Source organism: Ahaetulla prasina, chromosome 6 (assembly GCF_028640845.1).
Source record: "Ahaetulla prasina isolate Xishuangbanna chromosome 6, ASM2864084v1, whole genome shotgun sequence".
In the NCBI taxonomy this organism is placed as follows: domain Eukaryota; kingdom Metazoa; phylum Chordata; class Lepidosauria; order Squamata; family Colubridae; genus Ahaetulla; species Ahaetulla prasina.
This window is the reverse complement of record NC_080544.1, coordinates 50,700,547-50,717,152: the sequence shown is the minus strand read 5'-3', so window position 1 is coordinate 50,717,152 and position 16,606 is coordinate 50,700,547. Positions and strand designations below refer to the sequence as shown.

At 34.0% G+C, this 16,606-nt stretch overlaps 1 protein-coding gene across 1 annotated transcript in view; it reads right to left on the bottom strand.

Moving 5' to 3' along the window:
- Positions 1-296: 296 nt before the first annotated feature.
- GFRA1 (GDNF family receptor alpha 1) overlaps positions 297-16,606 on the bottom strand; it is a 296,170-nt gene continuing 279,860 nt past the window's right edge. The window contains exons 8-9 of the mRNA XM_058188128.1: positions 12,175-12,228; positions 297-10,580 (exon numbers count right to left, since the gene is read on the bottom strand). Coding sequence (XP_058044111.1) covers positions 10,410-10,580; positions 12,175-12,228 — 225 coding nt within the window. The 3' untranslated portion in view covers positions 297-10,409. The remainder of the gene's footprint in view (positions 10,581-12,174; positions 12,229-16,606) is intronic.

Here is a 16,606-nt window from a genome sequence, read left to right as displayed (position 1 = left end):
TAACCATTTCCATCTGATATCCATTGGTCATTCTTTATATGAAGGGCATACTGCCCAATTAGCAGTGCCAGCTACTGTCTGCTTCTTTGCCTTGCTTTAAAAGGTAACTCATCTATGGCTTTATGTCACACGTCTCAATGCAAGACACATATGCAGAACAGTAAAACTGCAGTGTTTATGAACAGCTTCTTCCTGCTAACTTTCCAGATTATCAGTGTTATCTTTTCAGATAAACAACATATTTCTCATTGTCTTGCTGTATAGTTGTGAAAAACAAACCACACAACAAAGCTGAGTAATTCTTAGTATAATTTTTAATAAAAAAAGAAAATTTGGTGGCTTTTCCTTCTTTCAGATATGTACATTTTTTTATAGCGTTACAAGCATTATGCCAACAGGAAAAGAAAATCAAACATCACAAAAGCACTTCCAAAATTTGGACTATCCAAGTCCTTACTTCAAGTCTTGTTAATGTCAGTGTGAACAGTCAATGTACTACTGTATTTGTTCCTTAACAACAATGTACCCAGCCAAAGGAGCCCACAGGATATAGCCAAAAAAGTCAATCTGGCTGCCATGCCGATGTGACTGAAGACTCACATTGGTATTGTCACCGTTTTGGCTTTTTTTTAACCGTATCCGCAGACACCTTTGTACCCAGCAGAACAATTGAAATACCTGACACATTTTGAACTGCGAGAAGGGAGAGCACAGATTTTTGTAAGACAACATATTTATAACTTACATCAGAATAGTAAAAGATGCACTTGTAGACTGCCTTCAACTGGAAACTAAGACAAATTTGTCTTTCAAACCATACCTAGAAAAAATGCCCTTATTCTAGAGGTTATTCACAGTGTATTTTCATGTATTTTCAAAAGCTATCTTTGATTTTATTCCTTACTCCAAATAATCCCTATAATAGTTTAATAGAATATAGTGTTATTTAATACAAACTATGTATTATATTTTCTGTGACAGTTCATGACAACTTGAATTATACAAAAATAACACAAATGTTTATATATTCCTGGGCAAAGGAAACAGGCCCTTTCCCCAACTTGAGTAAGATTAACCAAAACTAATACTTTCATTATTACTTGAGGCATATAGTTTCAAAGAAATCCCATTAGACAGCCAGTGCTTTCTTAGATCTTCTAGGAAATCTCTGAAGGCATTTGGGCCTCAGTCTGAGCAATATTGTAAGGGTGGAAAAGAAAAAAAAAGAATATACAGATTACTAGAAGACTCTCTGTCTAGTAAGGCAGGAATGTTAATTCACAAAAAATCTTGTAGTCCCTATCTTCATAGACAGGTGTACAAATATTAAAGGAAAAATGTAAAAAATCAGAATGTTGTTCCACTGAGAAAAAAGTAACAATCATACACTTTTTTTACCTTCTGTCTGATCCTCAAACACTGAAAACAGAAACATTTGTGAAGAGTAGTTTAGAAATTGAATATTTTATTATTTTTTGCCATTCTTTTTACATATAGCTTAGACAAAGCATAACATTTAGACAATTATTTTTGATATGGGGAAAGTCACTTATTTCAATATCCTAGATGAAAATGTAACTTCATTGGTAAACAAATCTACTCTTAAATATTGCAGTATTCTGTACAGATGAATTAGGCTTCTTGTGGGACTATTTGTACATATGATGTAAACAATATCATACAATTTAGAGGTATAACAGCTGCAGCTGCCATGTGAGCCCAAGAAAATGCATGTTTGGTTTAAGTGCTCATGACAGTGCTCATACATACTCTAACGCAGGGGTCTCCAACCTTGGCAACTTGAAGCCTGGAGGACTTCAACTCCCAGCAAAGCTGGCTGGGGAATTCTGGGAGTTGAAGTCTGCCAGGCTTCAAGTTGCCAAGGTTGGAGACCCCTGCTCTAATGTATTTTACCCTTTGAATCTGGATCTCTGGATTAATGTTGCTTTGACTCTTGGGAGTGTTATGGGCTGACCATCTGAACAGTCTTGAATATTTAAGTAAAATAATGTGTATGCAACTCATTCAACAGACAAAATAGGTAAAGACTTCTATTCTGATAAAATTTTTGAATCCTGGAACAAGAACATCAAAGATATTTCCAAGAAGAAATGTAATTTGGCTTGCTGTGCTTTGCCTATGGAATTTTACTAAGACGTCATAGCTCTGCATGTAATATACCCTACTCATGTTTTGGAATACATCACCCACTTTTTGTTTATCACAGTAGGGAAATTGGAATAGTTGGATGAGACTATTTGACAGCACTACAAGCTTTTGTCTGAAAACATCATTAGAATCAGAACCAACTGATTTCCACAACACACATAGGAAATTAGTCAAAGCTGAAAGAACTTACTATCTGTACACTAGATACAATTTTCTCCTACTACTCACCCTTTCATGCATCTACATTTAGTGTAGAAATCTGTTTGATCTGTTGCTTTTTCTTTTTAATTAGTCACTGTGTTTGAAATGTATGAATTGTTTGGATATTGGAATTTTTAAATGGAAAAAAGTCCAAGAGAATCATCTTAAAATAGAAGCATACAGTGTAAGATCAAGTTTAATAGTAACTGCTGTGTTAGATCAAGTTTAATAGTAACAGAGTTGGAAGGGACCATGGAGGTCATCTAGTCCAACCCCCTGCTCATGCAGGAGACCTATACTAGGGGTTTGAACCACCGAACTGCCGACCTTTCTGCCCATTTAATTCATCAGGTGCAGTGGGAAACTCATAAGCATGAGGAAGACAAGGAAAAATGAGAAGATGCTTCTATTGTGGTTTATTCCTTTCCTGATATAGAAAATTTGCTATAAGTGGTTCCTAGGTTACATAACCTATGGCTTAGGTAAATGAAAAATGGTGGCTGCCATGTTTGAGCAAGCAGAAAAGGATAGTGACATACTTGTGTGGGTGAATGGTCTGCATACTAAAATGCAGAAAAATCAAATTATAAGAGAATGGCCTGTTTCTATTATCCGAAGATTACTTGTATTTCATCAATAATCAGAATCTAATTATAGATTAGATTCCAATTCTAACTTAAAATGGAGGAGAATGCCCTACGTTCTAACTACATTCAGCTAGACTTCGAGGTATATTTGTGTGAAATTACAACCAATACCATTATATTGGATCTTCAGTCCTAAATACATATATATTGGAATGTGACTGAAGAGTCACAATGAATGTTGTCCCCAATTGCACTACACAGAATTATTGTTACTCATTATCTAGCTATGTAGAGATACACTCATTCAGTTTCAATCATCTGTTCGATATACAGTCTCCCTTGCCTTATATTCCATAAATGCACAATGTTTTTTAAACAGATCATTGCCTCCAACATTTGATTTACTGCTACTGGATGGAAATTGGAGTGGCACAGTCCCTGTGAACCAATATTTGTTTCCCCCTGGTCCTGTACTTTGTGAAAGAAAAATCCTGAACCTCATCATTACAGGCAAAACCACAATTATTGCTAAAACAGGTGTATTGCACAGACAATAGTAATTGCCGACATCTGTCAGCCTAATAGAAAGAAATAATAGAAAGAAATACCCACAAGCTTTGGATATCCTTCATCATCAAATCACTTCTTCAGGATGCACCTTGATTAAAGATTTTCAGTGGAAGTTTAAGGTAGTACATAGATCCATCATCATCAAGAAAGGAAATTAGGCTGTCCTTCAGGGTGGGAAGGGTTTTAAGAAACCAATCATACATAAGTACATGATCCAATTTTTCATCAGGACAGAGGAAATTCCCTATTTGACAGATTAGGAAGCAGTAACAAAGGGGTAATGCAGTTACTTAAAGCCATTAAAATAAGGCAAAGCTGGATAGGGAAAAAAAATCCCATTTGTACTCATTGAAATTTGGCTGCTATTTTGAGGCAATATATAATTCTAAATGGTTGCATGACAAAAAGCCACCTTTTCTATTGGCCTCCCACAGAGGAAAGATAGAGGTTTCAGCTGCTATAGTCACAAAAATCTTTTGGGAAGAAAAGAGCAGGAGATTTATAAAATTTCAAAATAATTACTTCTCTCTTCTATTTGAATCAATGTTTAAAAAGGGTAAAACCTTAGTTATATCAGGCAAAGATCCAAATGCCAATTGTATCCGGAAATACAAAAGAAAAGATATAAAAGACCTACAAATTCTGAATAGTGGAAAAAAAATGCTTTCATAGATTTCTTTTTCCATTGGACAATCATTTTCTGAAACATAGACTGGGTTGATCTAATTATTATATTGTAATCAGGATTCTAACAAAAACCTACTTTATGTATTACAAAAAATATTTCTCATTATAAATCTAGACTTTGATTTCAGATGATCAACCTGGGATAAAGTAAAATAGTAAATAACTTTTTTTTCAGGCAAACAAAGAACAGCCTTGATCAGGGAAGCTTTAATAATATTTTAATAGGTTAGAGCAAGATTAAATTCTTGTTGCATAAAAACCAATAAATAGGTTGGAAATGAGAGGGGAAAAAATACAGTAGTGATTTTAAAGAGGCCAAATCCAGTTAAGAACAAAACAAAAATGACCTTCTGAAGTCAGAAGTATTTGAATGGCCACTAATTGAAATGTCCTAGAAGGAAGCGAGCTGGTAAGTGAAAGCAAATATTTAAAGATGAGAAATCCTTCACAGTCAGCTGGATTAATTTTCTGCCACGTTCATCACAAGCAAATTTATTTGAGGTGATGTTATAGAAAATGGAGGGCTGGAATATGTTGCTTGGAATCTGAGAAATGCATAATGCAAGAGGGAAGATAATGATTGCTGAAAGCTAGACTCCAGTTTTATCAGAAACTAACTAATAGGGTTGTACAGAAAACCAGTTTTGAAGGGCAAAACATAAATGCAGCATAAACACACAGAGAGCAGCCCCTGAAAAGACCTACGGTAACCATACCCTTTTCTGAGCTCCCTGTCAATGATCTCTGGAAAAAACATACTGGATTCAAGGCATTCCCACATATATTCTGAGTAGGATCTTGCCCTTTAAAAACAGATCCCTGAGCATCTACATACTACATTGTTTAAAATTGCTTGCCCTAAAATTGCCCTATATTCAGAACAGGTAATAGGAAATAGCTAAGATGTGAGGCATTGTAAAGTAAAGAAATATATTTCAAGTTTTTGGATGAATTTGATGTATTCTATTTCGGAACTGGCTGAAAAAATAACCAAGATCTTTTAAGATGTAGAGCTTTAGATATTTGAAGTGAGGAATCTGCTGTTGCGTTCCCCTTCCACAAAATGGGATTTTGTGATGAAAGGGGAGATTTATGACATATCCTAACTTCACAGTAACTTAAGATCTGGAAATTCATGCTGCACAATGAGAACTCAAGGAAAAAAATTATTTGGATTGCCTAGCACTTAACATGCAGTTGGAGTAGGCAGAAATGGGCAAAGAAACATCAGAAAAACAACTTACTTCAGACTAGTGATTCTGTTGACAAAGTCAATGCTCTAAGTGACATTGTCAATGCCATATTATTTTCTTTTAAAAAAGCTCTGTATTTATCCAAAGATAATAGCTTAAAACCTAATCTTTTTTTCTGTTTGCTTGTTTTACTAGCAATTTAAGATGCAGTCCTATCTCCAGTTACATGAGAATAAGCCCCACTGAATGTAATAGTATGCCTGAGCATACATATACTGTAGAAAACTGCTAAGCATCAGTACTGAAGGAAATAGAAATAATATAAATTTACAAGGTTTGATGTAAGAGACTGTTTCTGAAAAATAATAATTTATTAAATTTATATGCTGCCTGACACCTAGCAACTCCTATATTTGATTTTAATACATAGGGATTTATTAGGGAAACAACTACTTAAGAATTTTATGATGCTTTTAAAATCAAAGGCCAATTAAAACATGAGATCAATAGTCTTCAATTTGAATTACAGAGAATCACACAAGTAAAACAAGCAATATAAATATTGGCCAAGATCCAAAATATGGAGAAAGTAGGTCCAGGATGCACAATGGAGAGTGCATAAACACTCCATCTGCCATTTTTCTGTTAAGCGTTGTTGACTCTAATAGAAGTCATTTTTTAAAAGAAGAAAGCTGGATTGGTTGTATTCAAGATGATAATTATTACAGCTGAACTTTTACATCATTCAATACATGTTTATTTCCAAGTGGTTTTCTTTCTTTTTTCTTTTCTTTCTCTTTCTTTTCTTTTTTCTTTCCCTTTTTTCCTTCGTTCCTACCTTCCTTCCTTCCTTCCTTCCTTCCTTCCATCTTTCTTTCTCCAAAGAGAAATACCTGAACCAATTCTTTGGTCTAAGTAAAAGCAGCTCTTTTTAAATTTATTCCTCTACATACAAAGCATAATGAGGATCTGATCCACATTAGCACTTAATAGAGGCCTCTGATCTGGATTGGGCCTTTCATACCTATCCTACAAATTAATTTTTAAAAGTTACTATTTATTTCATGTCTTTGGTAATGTTAATGACAAACCTAAACCTGATTTGATTTTGTCCAAATTAAGAATTGTAGGGAACAAAAGGGTTAAAATTAGTAATCTATACCCTGTTTTCCCCAAAGTAAGACATCCCCTGGTAATAAGCCCAATTGGGCTTTTGAGGGCATGGCAATAAGGCCAAGTGCTTATTTCAGGATTCAAAAGAATATAAGACAGGGTCTTATTTTTGGGGAAACATGATATTAGTCTAACATTCCCTGAACTTTATATTAAAAAATGACACATATGCGGATTGTTAATTAATGGATAAGGTGGGTTTCTGGATGCACACTTAAGTAGAAAATAATTCTCAGGTTTTGATTAGAACTCCTGTAATTTTTACACAGTAGATAAAAACCATTTATATATTTAGTGCTACTTAAATAATACAAAGTCTTATAAAATGTTAAAGATTCTAATAACCAAATTTAAACCTTTGACTTAGACCTTGTTCATTAAAAAAAATCTTTATTTGAATCTCACAATGAAAAATCATGTCTTTTGAAAAAAATGTTGGCTTGGAACAGCTGGGAAATTTCTTAAGAACAAGAAAAAAATAATAATCACATCATAATGATAGGATGCTCACCTCTGCATAATCTTAACTTGCCTATGCAGTAAAATTAAACTGTAAATATAACAAGGAATTCATAAATTCAATCATAGTACAGATATGCTATGCACATACACAGGAGGATATCAAACCTTTTAAATATAAAATTAGAATTCAGAAGGATCTATAAAAATGAGAATATTGCACAGAAAAAAAACCCAGAAACAATAAGTAGTAGTATATTTGGGTAGGAAAAATCAGACGGACAAGATGTGAACTGTACTGGATAGAACTGTATGCAAAAAGCATATGTATGTCATTTAGATCACAAAATGACCAGGAGCTAACAGTGGAAAGAAATGTAAGGAGAAAAAAAATATTTGGAGAAAACTGGAATGTCAATACTACATAAACATCAGGCACCCATTTCAAGCACCATATTTTAGGACATTAAACTGATGCATATCCAAAGCAGAGCAACCAAGATCTTAGTGAAGGAAAAAACTTATGAGAAAAGTTTGGATGCAATGGGAATGTTTAGCCTGGAAAAGAAGTATAGTTAGCTGTCTTCATATATATATTAAGGCTTTTTGGGTAGAAAACAGGGCAGGGCATAACTTTTCATAAAACAGGACAATGGACTTAAAGTACAAGGAACTAGATTTTAACTGGACATCAGTAAACGTTTCCCAGTGGTATGAACTCTTCAAGAATAGAACAGACTATCTTGAGAAGTTTTCCTTTGCTGAAGACATTTAAAGAGAGGCTGGATAACTCTGTGTAATAATGCTACAGTAGTGTTTCCCTGTATTGGGTGGGAGTTGGGTTTAAAAATCCCTTCCAATCTTTACATTCTATAATTCTTTGGAATTAAATTTAAATAATGGATTTTGTCTTACTAGACTTCTGCCAGTCTTCATTAAATAAGAGAGCTAAGCATTACTGCTCAATAGCCACTAAAAGCTGCCAGGCCATCACAGTTTATTAAAACAAGTTGTTCCTATTTGATACCTGAAGTTTGAGTACTTTATTTTAGAATTCGAATAAAATCCTTTTATCTTTGACAGATCAACCAGGGACAAGACCAAAGCTCAAAATAATTGGATCAAAAGTGCTATTTCAGATAGAACCCTTTAAAGTAAATAAAGATTCTGATCTTACTTCCCATTTCTCACCAATTTAAATTGAAAAGAAAAAAGAAAAAGGGAGACTAGGTTGCAACTACATAGCACTGTACAATTCAAATTATATCATTTAGATGCAAACAATTGATAATTCTGATTGTATTTTTGCATCTATGGCATCAGACTTTACTGCCATACATTGTGCAAGATAATGGAAGCAGGTCTATTCTATCCTTGTCTATCTGTTGATTTCAAATTATGACATCATCTGATTGTGTTAAACAAGAGAAAATGATTTAACATAATATGGAATGCCTTCAACAAATGTCAGAAAGAACCACAAGAAGCCCCATTTTTCAATACATACATGAACATGGCATACATAAAGTTATATATTGCCATGGTCACATACATTTCAATTGGAAATTGGTACATATTTTAAAAAAAATATACCAAGTTGGGAATAATTTTTCCACATGAAATAATACTTGGTTATGGAGAATGTGTGTTATTGTGTATGCGAATAGTGCCTACCTGGAAAGAGAACATCTGGATCAGTATTATTGGGATTTTAGACAGCATTGATCAATTCTTAAAACTGGTTTAGCAACAAGTGTATTGAATTCAATCTCTAGTATTTTACTGGTTCCAGTACAAGGTGCACCTACCCCTGTCCAGAGGATTAAATGCTTACCAAAACTGATATATTTCCATGCTCAAAAATAAGTGGATAGGAAATTTCACATACAGGAAACTATTATGATCTGTTGAATGCTATGTGTTCACATCTTTATTGGATGCATCTCTGAAAATATGGAAACATGTTACAGCCTTCTGCCTGTGCTTACGGTTTTCTGTATTGGGTCAAGAAATTAAAAGCAAACAAGTATACTTATCTTTATCTAAGAGTAAATATTAATAGATATGGTATTTTTTTAAAATAATCAAAATTCAATACTTTTTACTCATTCACCAGTTAAATAATTAAACTTTATAATTACAGAAAGAAGATCAACAATGCTAAAGTTGAAATTCTTTAACAAAAGCAAGTTTCTATTTTTTTTAAAATATATCCTCAGAAAGATAAACACATTTTGCATTACTGCAATATTCACAACAGTTGGTTCTTCATAATGTAGTTTTTAAAATACCTTTCTTAAGGCTGAATTAGCATAACCACAAAAATAAAAATAGCATTAGAAAGTTAAGTATTATTTTATATTTCTGCAGAAGTTTTGAAGAAAATATGTGTATTATACTGCTATGATTTACAATGGCTTCTCATTTTAGACTGCAAAACTACATACATATACAAACATAGAAGAGAATGCTAAAACAGCAAAATACTGGTAGCCAAACATGAATAAGTTAAATATAAAAAAAACTTTCAGGAAGACGTTCATAGCATGTCAAAAGCCTGATCCACAATCACCTCAAAATATTTTTAACTTACTGTTTTCAATTTAAAAGACCCAAATCTGCTAAGAGGCATTTTATGCAGGGTTTTCTTTGCCTGCTCTACAGCCTCTTATCTACAAAGGGAGCAATGAAAAAAATCTTGTAATGCAGTCCATCCAGTATCTAGGCTTTCAATACATACATTTCAAACATTCTAAACTGGGTCCCAATCTATCGGAAATAAACATACCATTAAATTATTAACCATTCTGGCAAAGTTTCCACGTTGTTGGAAACCACGGTTTGTCCCCAGATTCTATCTGGGTAACATTGAAATAATTGAACCTACAATCACCATATGATGGTGTACAGTAGATCCCATTCATTTTAATGGATTTGGCAAAGGAAAAATTCGTGGGTGACAAATACAAAAAATTAGAACTTTTAAGAGTCTGATTTATTTTTTCTTGGTCCAGGTTAAAATGGGGGGGGGGGAATGAGGAAGAGATTAAAGAATAAACCTTGAATGGTTTACATGCAAATTATTCGTCTTTTTTCAAACACTGCCTGTTCAAAACTCTACTCTGTTTGGAATGTGGGTGTCGCATCTAGTATATGCAAAGCTTCTAAGAACCTTTTCTTGAAAATAGAAAAGAATAGTAATGATAATATGATGATAATGACAACAACATTGATCCAGTCCTATTTTTTAGCGGAGCATTTCAACTTAATTCCTAGAACTGTAATTTTCGATCAACAACAGAGGAGGATAGAGGATAGACAGATCAATTTCTTTTTCTTTTCTTTTCCTTTCTTTTTATGGGTCCTTTTGTTAAAGCAGAGACAAGGTTTCTTCTGAAAGTGGGCACCAACAGAATGAGAATGCAATCACCAACAGCAAAAGAAGTATGCTTGACCTGACGCTTACACGGAGAGAAGACGAATGATCAGAAGATATGTGACTGGTGGAGCCTCCTGCCACACTTTCCTTCCCAATTGCATTCTGCAAGACAGAAAAAAACTTTCTTCAATTGTCACTTTGTATTAGCACCTCCTAGCATATTTTACTGTTCTTGTCATTCATCCTACATTCTCAGGTCACTATTCTATCAGCCATAAAATCTGATCTGCTATGTTTAAAGGTCTTACAAAGAGCCATGTGATTACATGTTCTTCCCGATTACAAGCTAATTACACTGCACAGATCAAGGGCAATTACCATGTGACCTACAAAATCATAGTCTGCTTAAGAATTATATAATTACCATGGTTGAAGGTGAATAGGTACTCTGTCACGAATACACCCACCCCTCCTAAATATATATATATATATATATATATATAGAAGTCTCATTCGTCATCTTCAGGCTTCAGTTTGGCTTCTGGGAGCAAAGCACCAAACTGAAGCCTGAAGATGACGAATGAGACTTCACGAAACGCCGCCAAGACACTTCCAATTTTACACGGAGAAAACCCAACAACCAAAGACCTATATACAAACACCCGTGAAAACCTCAGAAAACAAATATATATATATATATATATATATATATATATATATATATATATATATATATATATATATATATATATATATATATATATATATATATATATATATATATATATATATATATATATCTCCATGTAAAAATAATTGAAATTATTTCAAATTACTTGAACATATGTACCTCAAAAATCAGGCCATAAAGGCAGCTGAAATCACTAGGGTAGTAGGATGTTAACCTATCAAACCAAAGAATGAGGAATAGAATTTACATCCCCAAACTTGGAACAGGAAATTCCTCTTCAAAATAATGAATTTGTTGTTTGAACATTTTTAGAACACATATTCTGATATGATATATCATGGTCACTCATGCCCTTGTCACTTCCCGCCTGGACTACTGCAATGCTCTCTACATGGGGCTCCCCTTGAAGAGCACCAGGAGGCTCCAACTGGTCCAGAATGCGGCTGCGCGGGTAGTAGAGGGAGCAACTCGAAGCTCCCATGTAACACTTCTCCTGCGCAAGCTGCATTGGTTGCCAGTGGTCTTCTGGGTGCAATTCAAAGTGTTGGTTACTACCTTTAAAGCGCTCCATGGCTTAGGACCGGGTTATTTACGAGACCGCCTGCTGCCACCGAGTGCCTCCCATCGAGCAGTGCGCTCCCATAGGGAGGGTCTCCTCAGGGTGCCGTCTGTCAGACAATGTCGACTGGCGACCCATAGGGGGAGGGCCTTCTCTGTGGGAGCTCCCACTCTCTGGAACGAGCTACCTCCAGGGATTCGTCGACTCCCTGACCTCCAGACCTTTCGACATGAGCTCAAGACATTTCTGTTCCACCGCGCAGGGCTGGCCTAATTAATTTTAAATGGGGTTTTTATCAGAGTTTTATTAGAGTTTTAATTACACTAAGCTAAATTTGAATCAGTTTTTTAATAATGTTTTAATTTTTGTATTCTTGTTTTTAATCTTGCTGTAAACCGCCCTGAGACCTTTGGGAGAAGGGCGGTATAGAAGTTAAAATAATAAATAAAATAAATAAATAAATATAATGTCAGAAACAGTTTCTGCAATAAAGTGCAAGAACTTACCCCAGTCACACAGGGTTCTGTTATGATAGATTCATTGAAACTCTGCTTCGGTCCCTGTAGAAAAATAAAAACATTACTACAGGCCTCTATTTTGCTTCCAATATTGGTGGAATACATCAATGAGCTGCATTAAAAGTTAAGTAACCATTTCCAAACTAAAACCATTCCCAAAAGTTAAGTAAACATTTCCAAGCCATATATTAGGAATAGCTATGAGACCCAGAATTACTATAATGATTGTCTTCTCATTGTATCTACCTGTACAATTAAATTTTTTCGTCTTAATAAATTCAATTATTGGTTAATCTTGCCACTGGTCCATTCAGAAAAAAGGCTGCAATTTTCTTTCATGCAATTGCTATTGCTAACACTGAACACTGAATATATGGCAATACATTCAGATTAAATGTACTCTTTAGAGATTTTGGTCACAAATCACAAAGCAAAAAATAACAAAAATGCCAAGAACCCTGTAATCATGTGATCACCATTTGTAGTCTTCCTTGCCAGCTTCCTGAAAAAGTCAATTGGGAAGCTGGAAGGAAGTTTCCAAGTGCAATGGACAAAGGGGAATTGAAATCCTTCCATGAGTTGAAATCTGTTTTTTTTGCTCTCAAAGAATATAAAGACTGGTATCTCACTTTGCTCAATGACCAAGATTCTGGTCCCAATTGTAGTCACACAGTCAAGGTCTATCTATATATTATTCAATAACTGTCAAAATGGCATTGGTAAATATAGGAGTCTAATGATAATTTTTTAAAAATTTTATTTATTTTGTCAGAACAATATATATAAGTGTCATACAAAAAAATTATATAGTATATAAACATATATATGAGTAAATATTAGGAGATATAAGCATATATATATATATATATATATATAGGAAGAAGAAAAGAAAAACAATATGGAATAGAATAGAATAGAATAGAATTTTTTTATTGGCCAAGTATGATTGGACACACAAGGAATTTGTCTTGGTGCATATGCTCTCAGTGTACATAAAAGAAAAGATACGTTCATCAAGATACAACATTTACAACACAATTGATGGTCAATATATCAATATAAATCATAAGGATTGCCAGCAACAAGTTATAATCATACAGTCATAAGTGGAAAGAGATTGGTGATGGGAACTATGAAACGATTAATAGTAGTGCAGATTCAGTAAATAGTCTGACAGTGTTGAGGGAATTATTTGTTTAGCAGAGTGATGGCCTTCGGGGAAAAACTGTTCTTGTGTCTAGTTGTTCTGGTGTGCAGTGCTCTATAGCGTCGTTTTGAGGGTAGGAGTTGAAACAGTTTATGTCCAGGATGTGAGTGATCTGCAAATATTTTCACGGCCCTCTTCTTGATTCGTGCAGTAAACAGGTCCTCAATGGAAGGCAGGTTGGTAGCAATTATTTTTTCTGCAGTTCTAATTATCCTCTGAAGTCTGTGTTTTTCTTGTTTGGTTGCAGAACCGAACCAGACAGTTATAGAGGTGCAAATGACAGACTCAATGATTCCTCTGTAGAATTGGATCAGCAGCTCCTTGGGCAGTTTGAGCTTACTGAATTGGTGCAGAAAGAACATTCTTTGTTGTCCTTTGACAGGAACAGTAGGCACGTTTGTGCTCTTATGCACGCCCCTTATGGTCCTCTTAGGAAAGGGGTGAGGTCAATAGTAGAAAGTTTTTGGTTAAAGTTTTTAGGATTATGGGAAGAGACCACAGAGTCAGGTAAAGTGTTCCAAGCACTTATGATTCTGTTACAGAAGTCATATTTTCTGCAATCTAGATTAAAGCGGTTAACATTAGAATAGAATAGAATAGAATAGAATAGAATAGAATAGAATAGAATAGAATAGAATAGAATAGAATAGAATAGAATAGAAAGAGATTGGCGATGGGAACTATGAAATGATTAATAGTAGTGCAGATTCAGTAAATAGTCTGACAGTGTTGAGGGAATTATTTGTTTAGCAGAGTGATGGCCTTCGGGAAAAAACTGTTCTTGTGTCTAGTTGTTCTGGTGTGCAGTGCTCTATAGCGTCGTTTTGAGGGTAGGAGTTGAAACAGTTTATGTCCAGGATGCGAGGAATCTGCAAATATTTTCACGGCCCTCTTCTTAAATTTAAATTTATTTATTTTATTTTATTTTATTTTATTTTATTTATTTATTTATTTATTTATTTTTATTTATTTATTTTGTCACAACAGTATATATAAGCATAAGCATGAAAGTAACTATATAATATATAACCATATATATATAAGCATAAGTATATAATAACTATATTGATTGGATATAATGAAAGAAAACAATAGGACAGGAACGGTAGGCACGTTTGTGCTCTTATGCACGCGCCTTACGGACCTCTTAGGAATGGGGTGAGGTCAATAGTAGACAGTTTTTGGTTAAAGCTTTGGGGATTTTGAGAAGAGATCACAGAGTCAGTGTTCCAAGCATTAACAACTCTGTTACAGAAGTCATATTTTCTGCAATCAAGATTGAAGCGGTTAACATTAAGTTTAAATCTATTGTTTGCTCTTGTATTGTTGTGATTGAAGCTGAAGTAGTCTTTAACAGGAAGGACATTGCAATAGAGGATTCTATGAGTTAAACACAGGTCCTGTAGAAGGTGGTGGAGTTCTAAGTTTTCTAAACCCAAGATTTCAAGTCTGGTGGCATAAGGTATTTTGTTGTATTCAGAGGAGTGGAGAACTCTTGTAAAATATTTCTGGACACGTTCAATTGTACTGATGTCTGAAATGTGGTATGGGTTCCAGACAGGCGAGCTGTATTCAAGAATTGGTCTAGCAAATGTTTTATAAGCTCTGGTAAGTAGTGTTTCTGGAGAAGAAGCTACGTAAGTTTAGGTTTACAACTCTTAAAGCCTTTTTTGCGATGTAGTTGCAGTGGGCTTTGGCACTTAGATCATTGGATGATTTAGATTATTATATTATTATTATATTATATTGTTATTATATCACTTAGATCATTATATCACAATGCTTTCTGAAGCATCACATATGAAATCACCATCTGGCTTTCTGCCATTTACATTGGCAAATAAGTTCTTCTTACATGCTTATTTTTAAAAATTATTTTTAAGGGGGGGAAAAGAGAAGAAAATACCTAGGAGATTCCATAGTGTTTCTTTTCTTAGACAGCTATTTTATTCCCCTACAGTGCATCTCATATTGTAGAATTTCTCAAAGTTGACTCAGCCTTCCATCCTGTCACGGTCGGTAAAATGAGGACCCAGATTGTTGGGGTAATACGTTGACTCTGTAAAATGCTTATAGAGGGCTACAGAGCACTGTGAAGTGGTATATAAGTTTAAGTTTTAGTTATTTTTCTAGATAAAATAAATATTTTGCTACATATTAGTATTTCTAGCATATTGATTTTTTTAATGCTAAGCATATTTCGAGCATACATGTATATATCAATGTTAGAGAGCTGGGTGGTGAAATATTTTTTTTCAATGCTATGTCTATAGCATTTATTTTTACATCTCTTTGGATTTTTTTTATTTTGGATATTTTCATCTTTATTGTTTAAAGCGTGCCTGTATTTAATTATATTCCATCAATTGATTTGGTTAGAGCTTACCAGTATTAATTGGATGCAATAAATCAATCAACCAAATAGATCATGTGTTATTTTATTAACAGGATTAAATGACTGTTATGGTATTTAATTTCAGATATGAAAAACGACTTAAAGATATTGGCATATTAAAACAATGAAAATTCTTAAGGAAAGGATTGGGACAAAAGCCCCCATATAAGAAAAATGGTTACTTTTCAATCTAGAATAAAAACGACCTCAGCAAAACCAGGAAACTATTTTTTCCTGTAAATAATATCACTTAGACGAAGAGAATAAAGAGACATCCTAATCTCTTTATTTCAGATGGGGAAAAAGTTAGCTTCTAAATGAAGATGTTACATGCCAAGCTTCAAATTGGACAAGTACATTTTACTGCTGACTTACAAAGCTGTAAAAAACACTTATAATGGAAAAGCTGGCAATGACTGTAGTACTAAAAGGTATCAGCCTATCCCTAAATCACAAGTAATAGGGAAAAGTATAAAAGAATATACGGCAATTCTATACTAGAAGTAAAATCTCTCTTTTTTTTTGTTCCAATTATAGGAGATCCTGAACAAAGAACTTGAAATATTTCTTGTTCAAAGAATAAGAAGCATTCACACATATGGCCTTGCAGATTAAGCAAATTCACTCAAGGGCTGATTAAAAGACTAAATATACATATATTCGTTCACAGCAGATATTGAACATAAAGAACTTCACAAATAACTACATATTACATACATACATATATACTAGAACCATGTAGGTAGTCATTACAACACAAACTAGGAATAGCAAGACTCAGGTTTAAACCTTTCTTAGATATAGAAGTTGGGATGCTG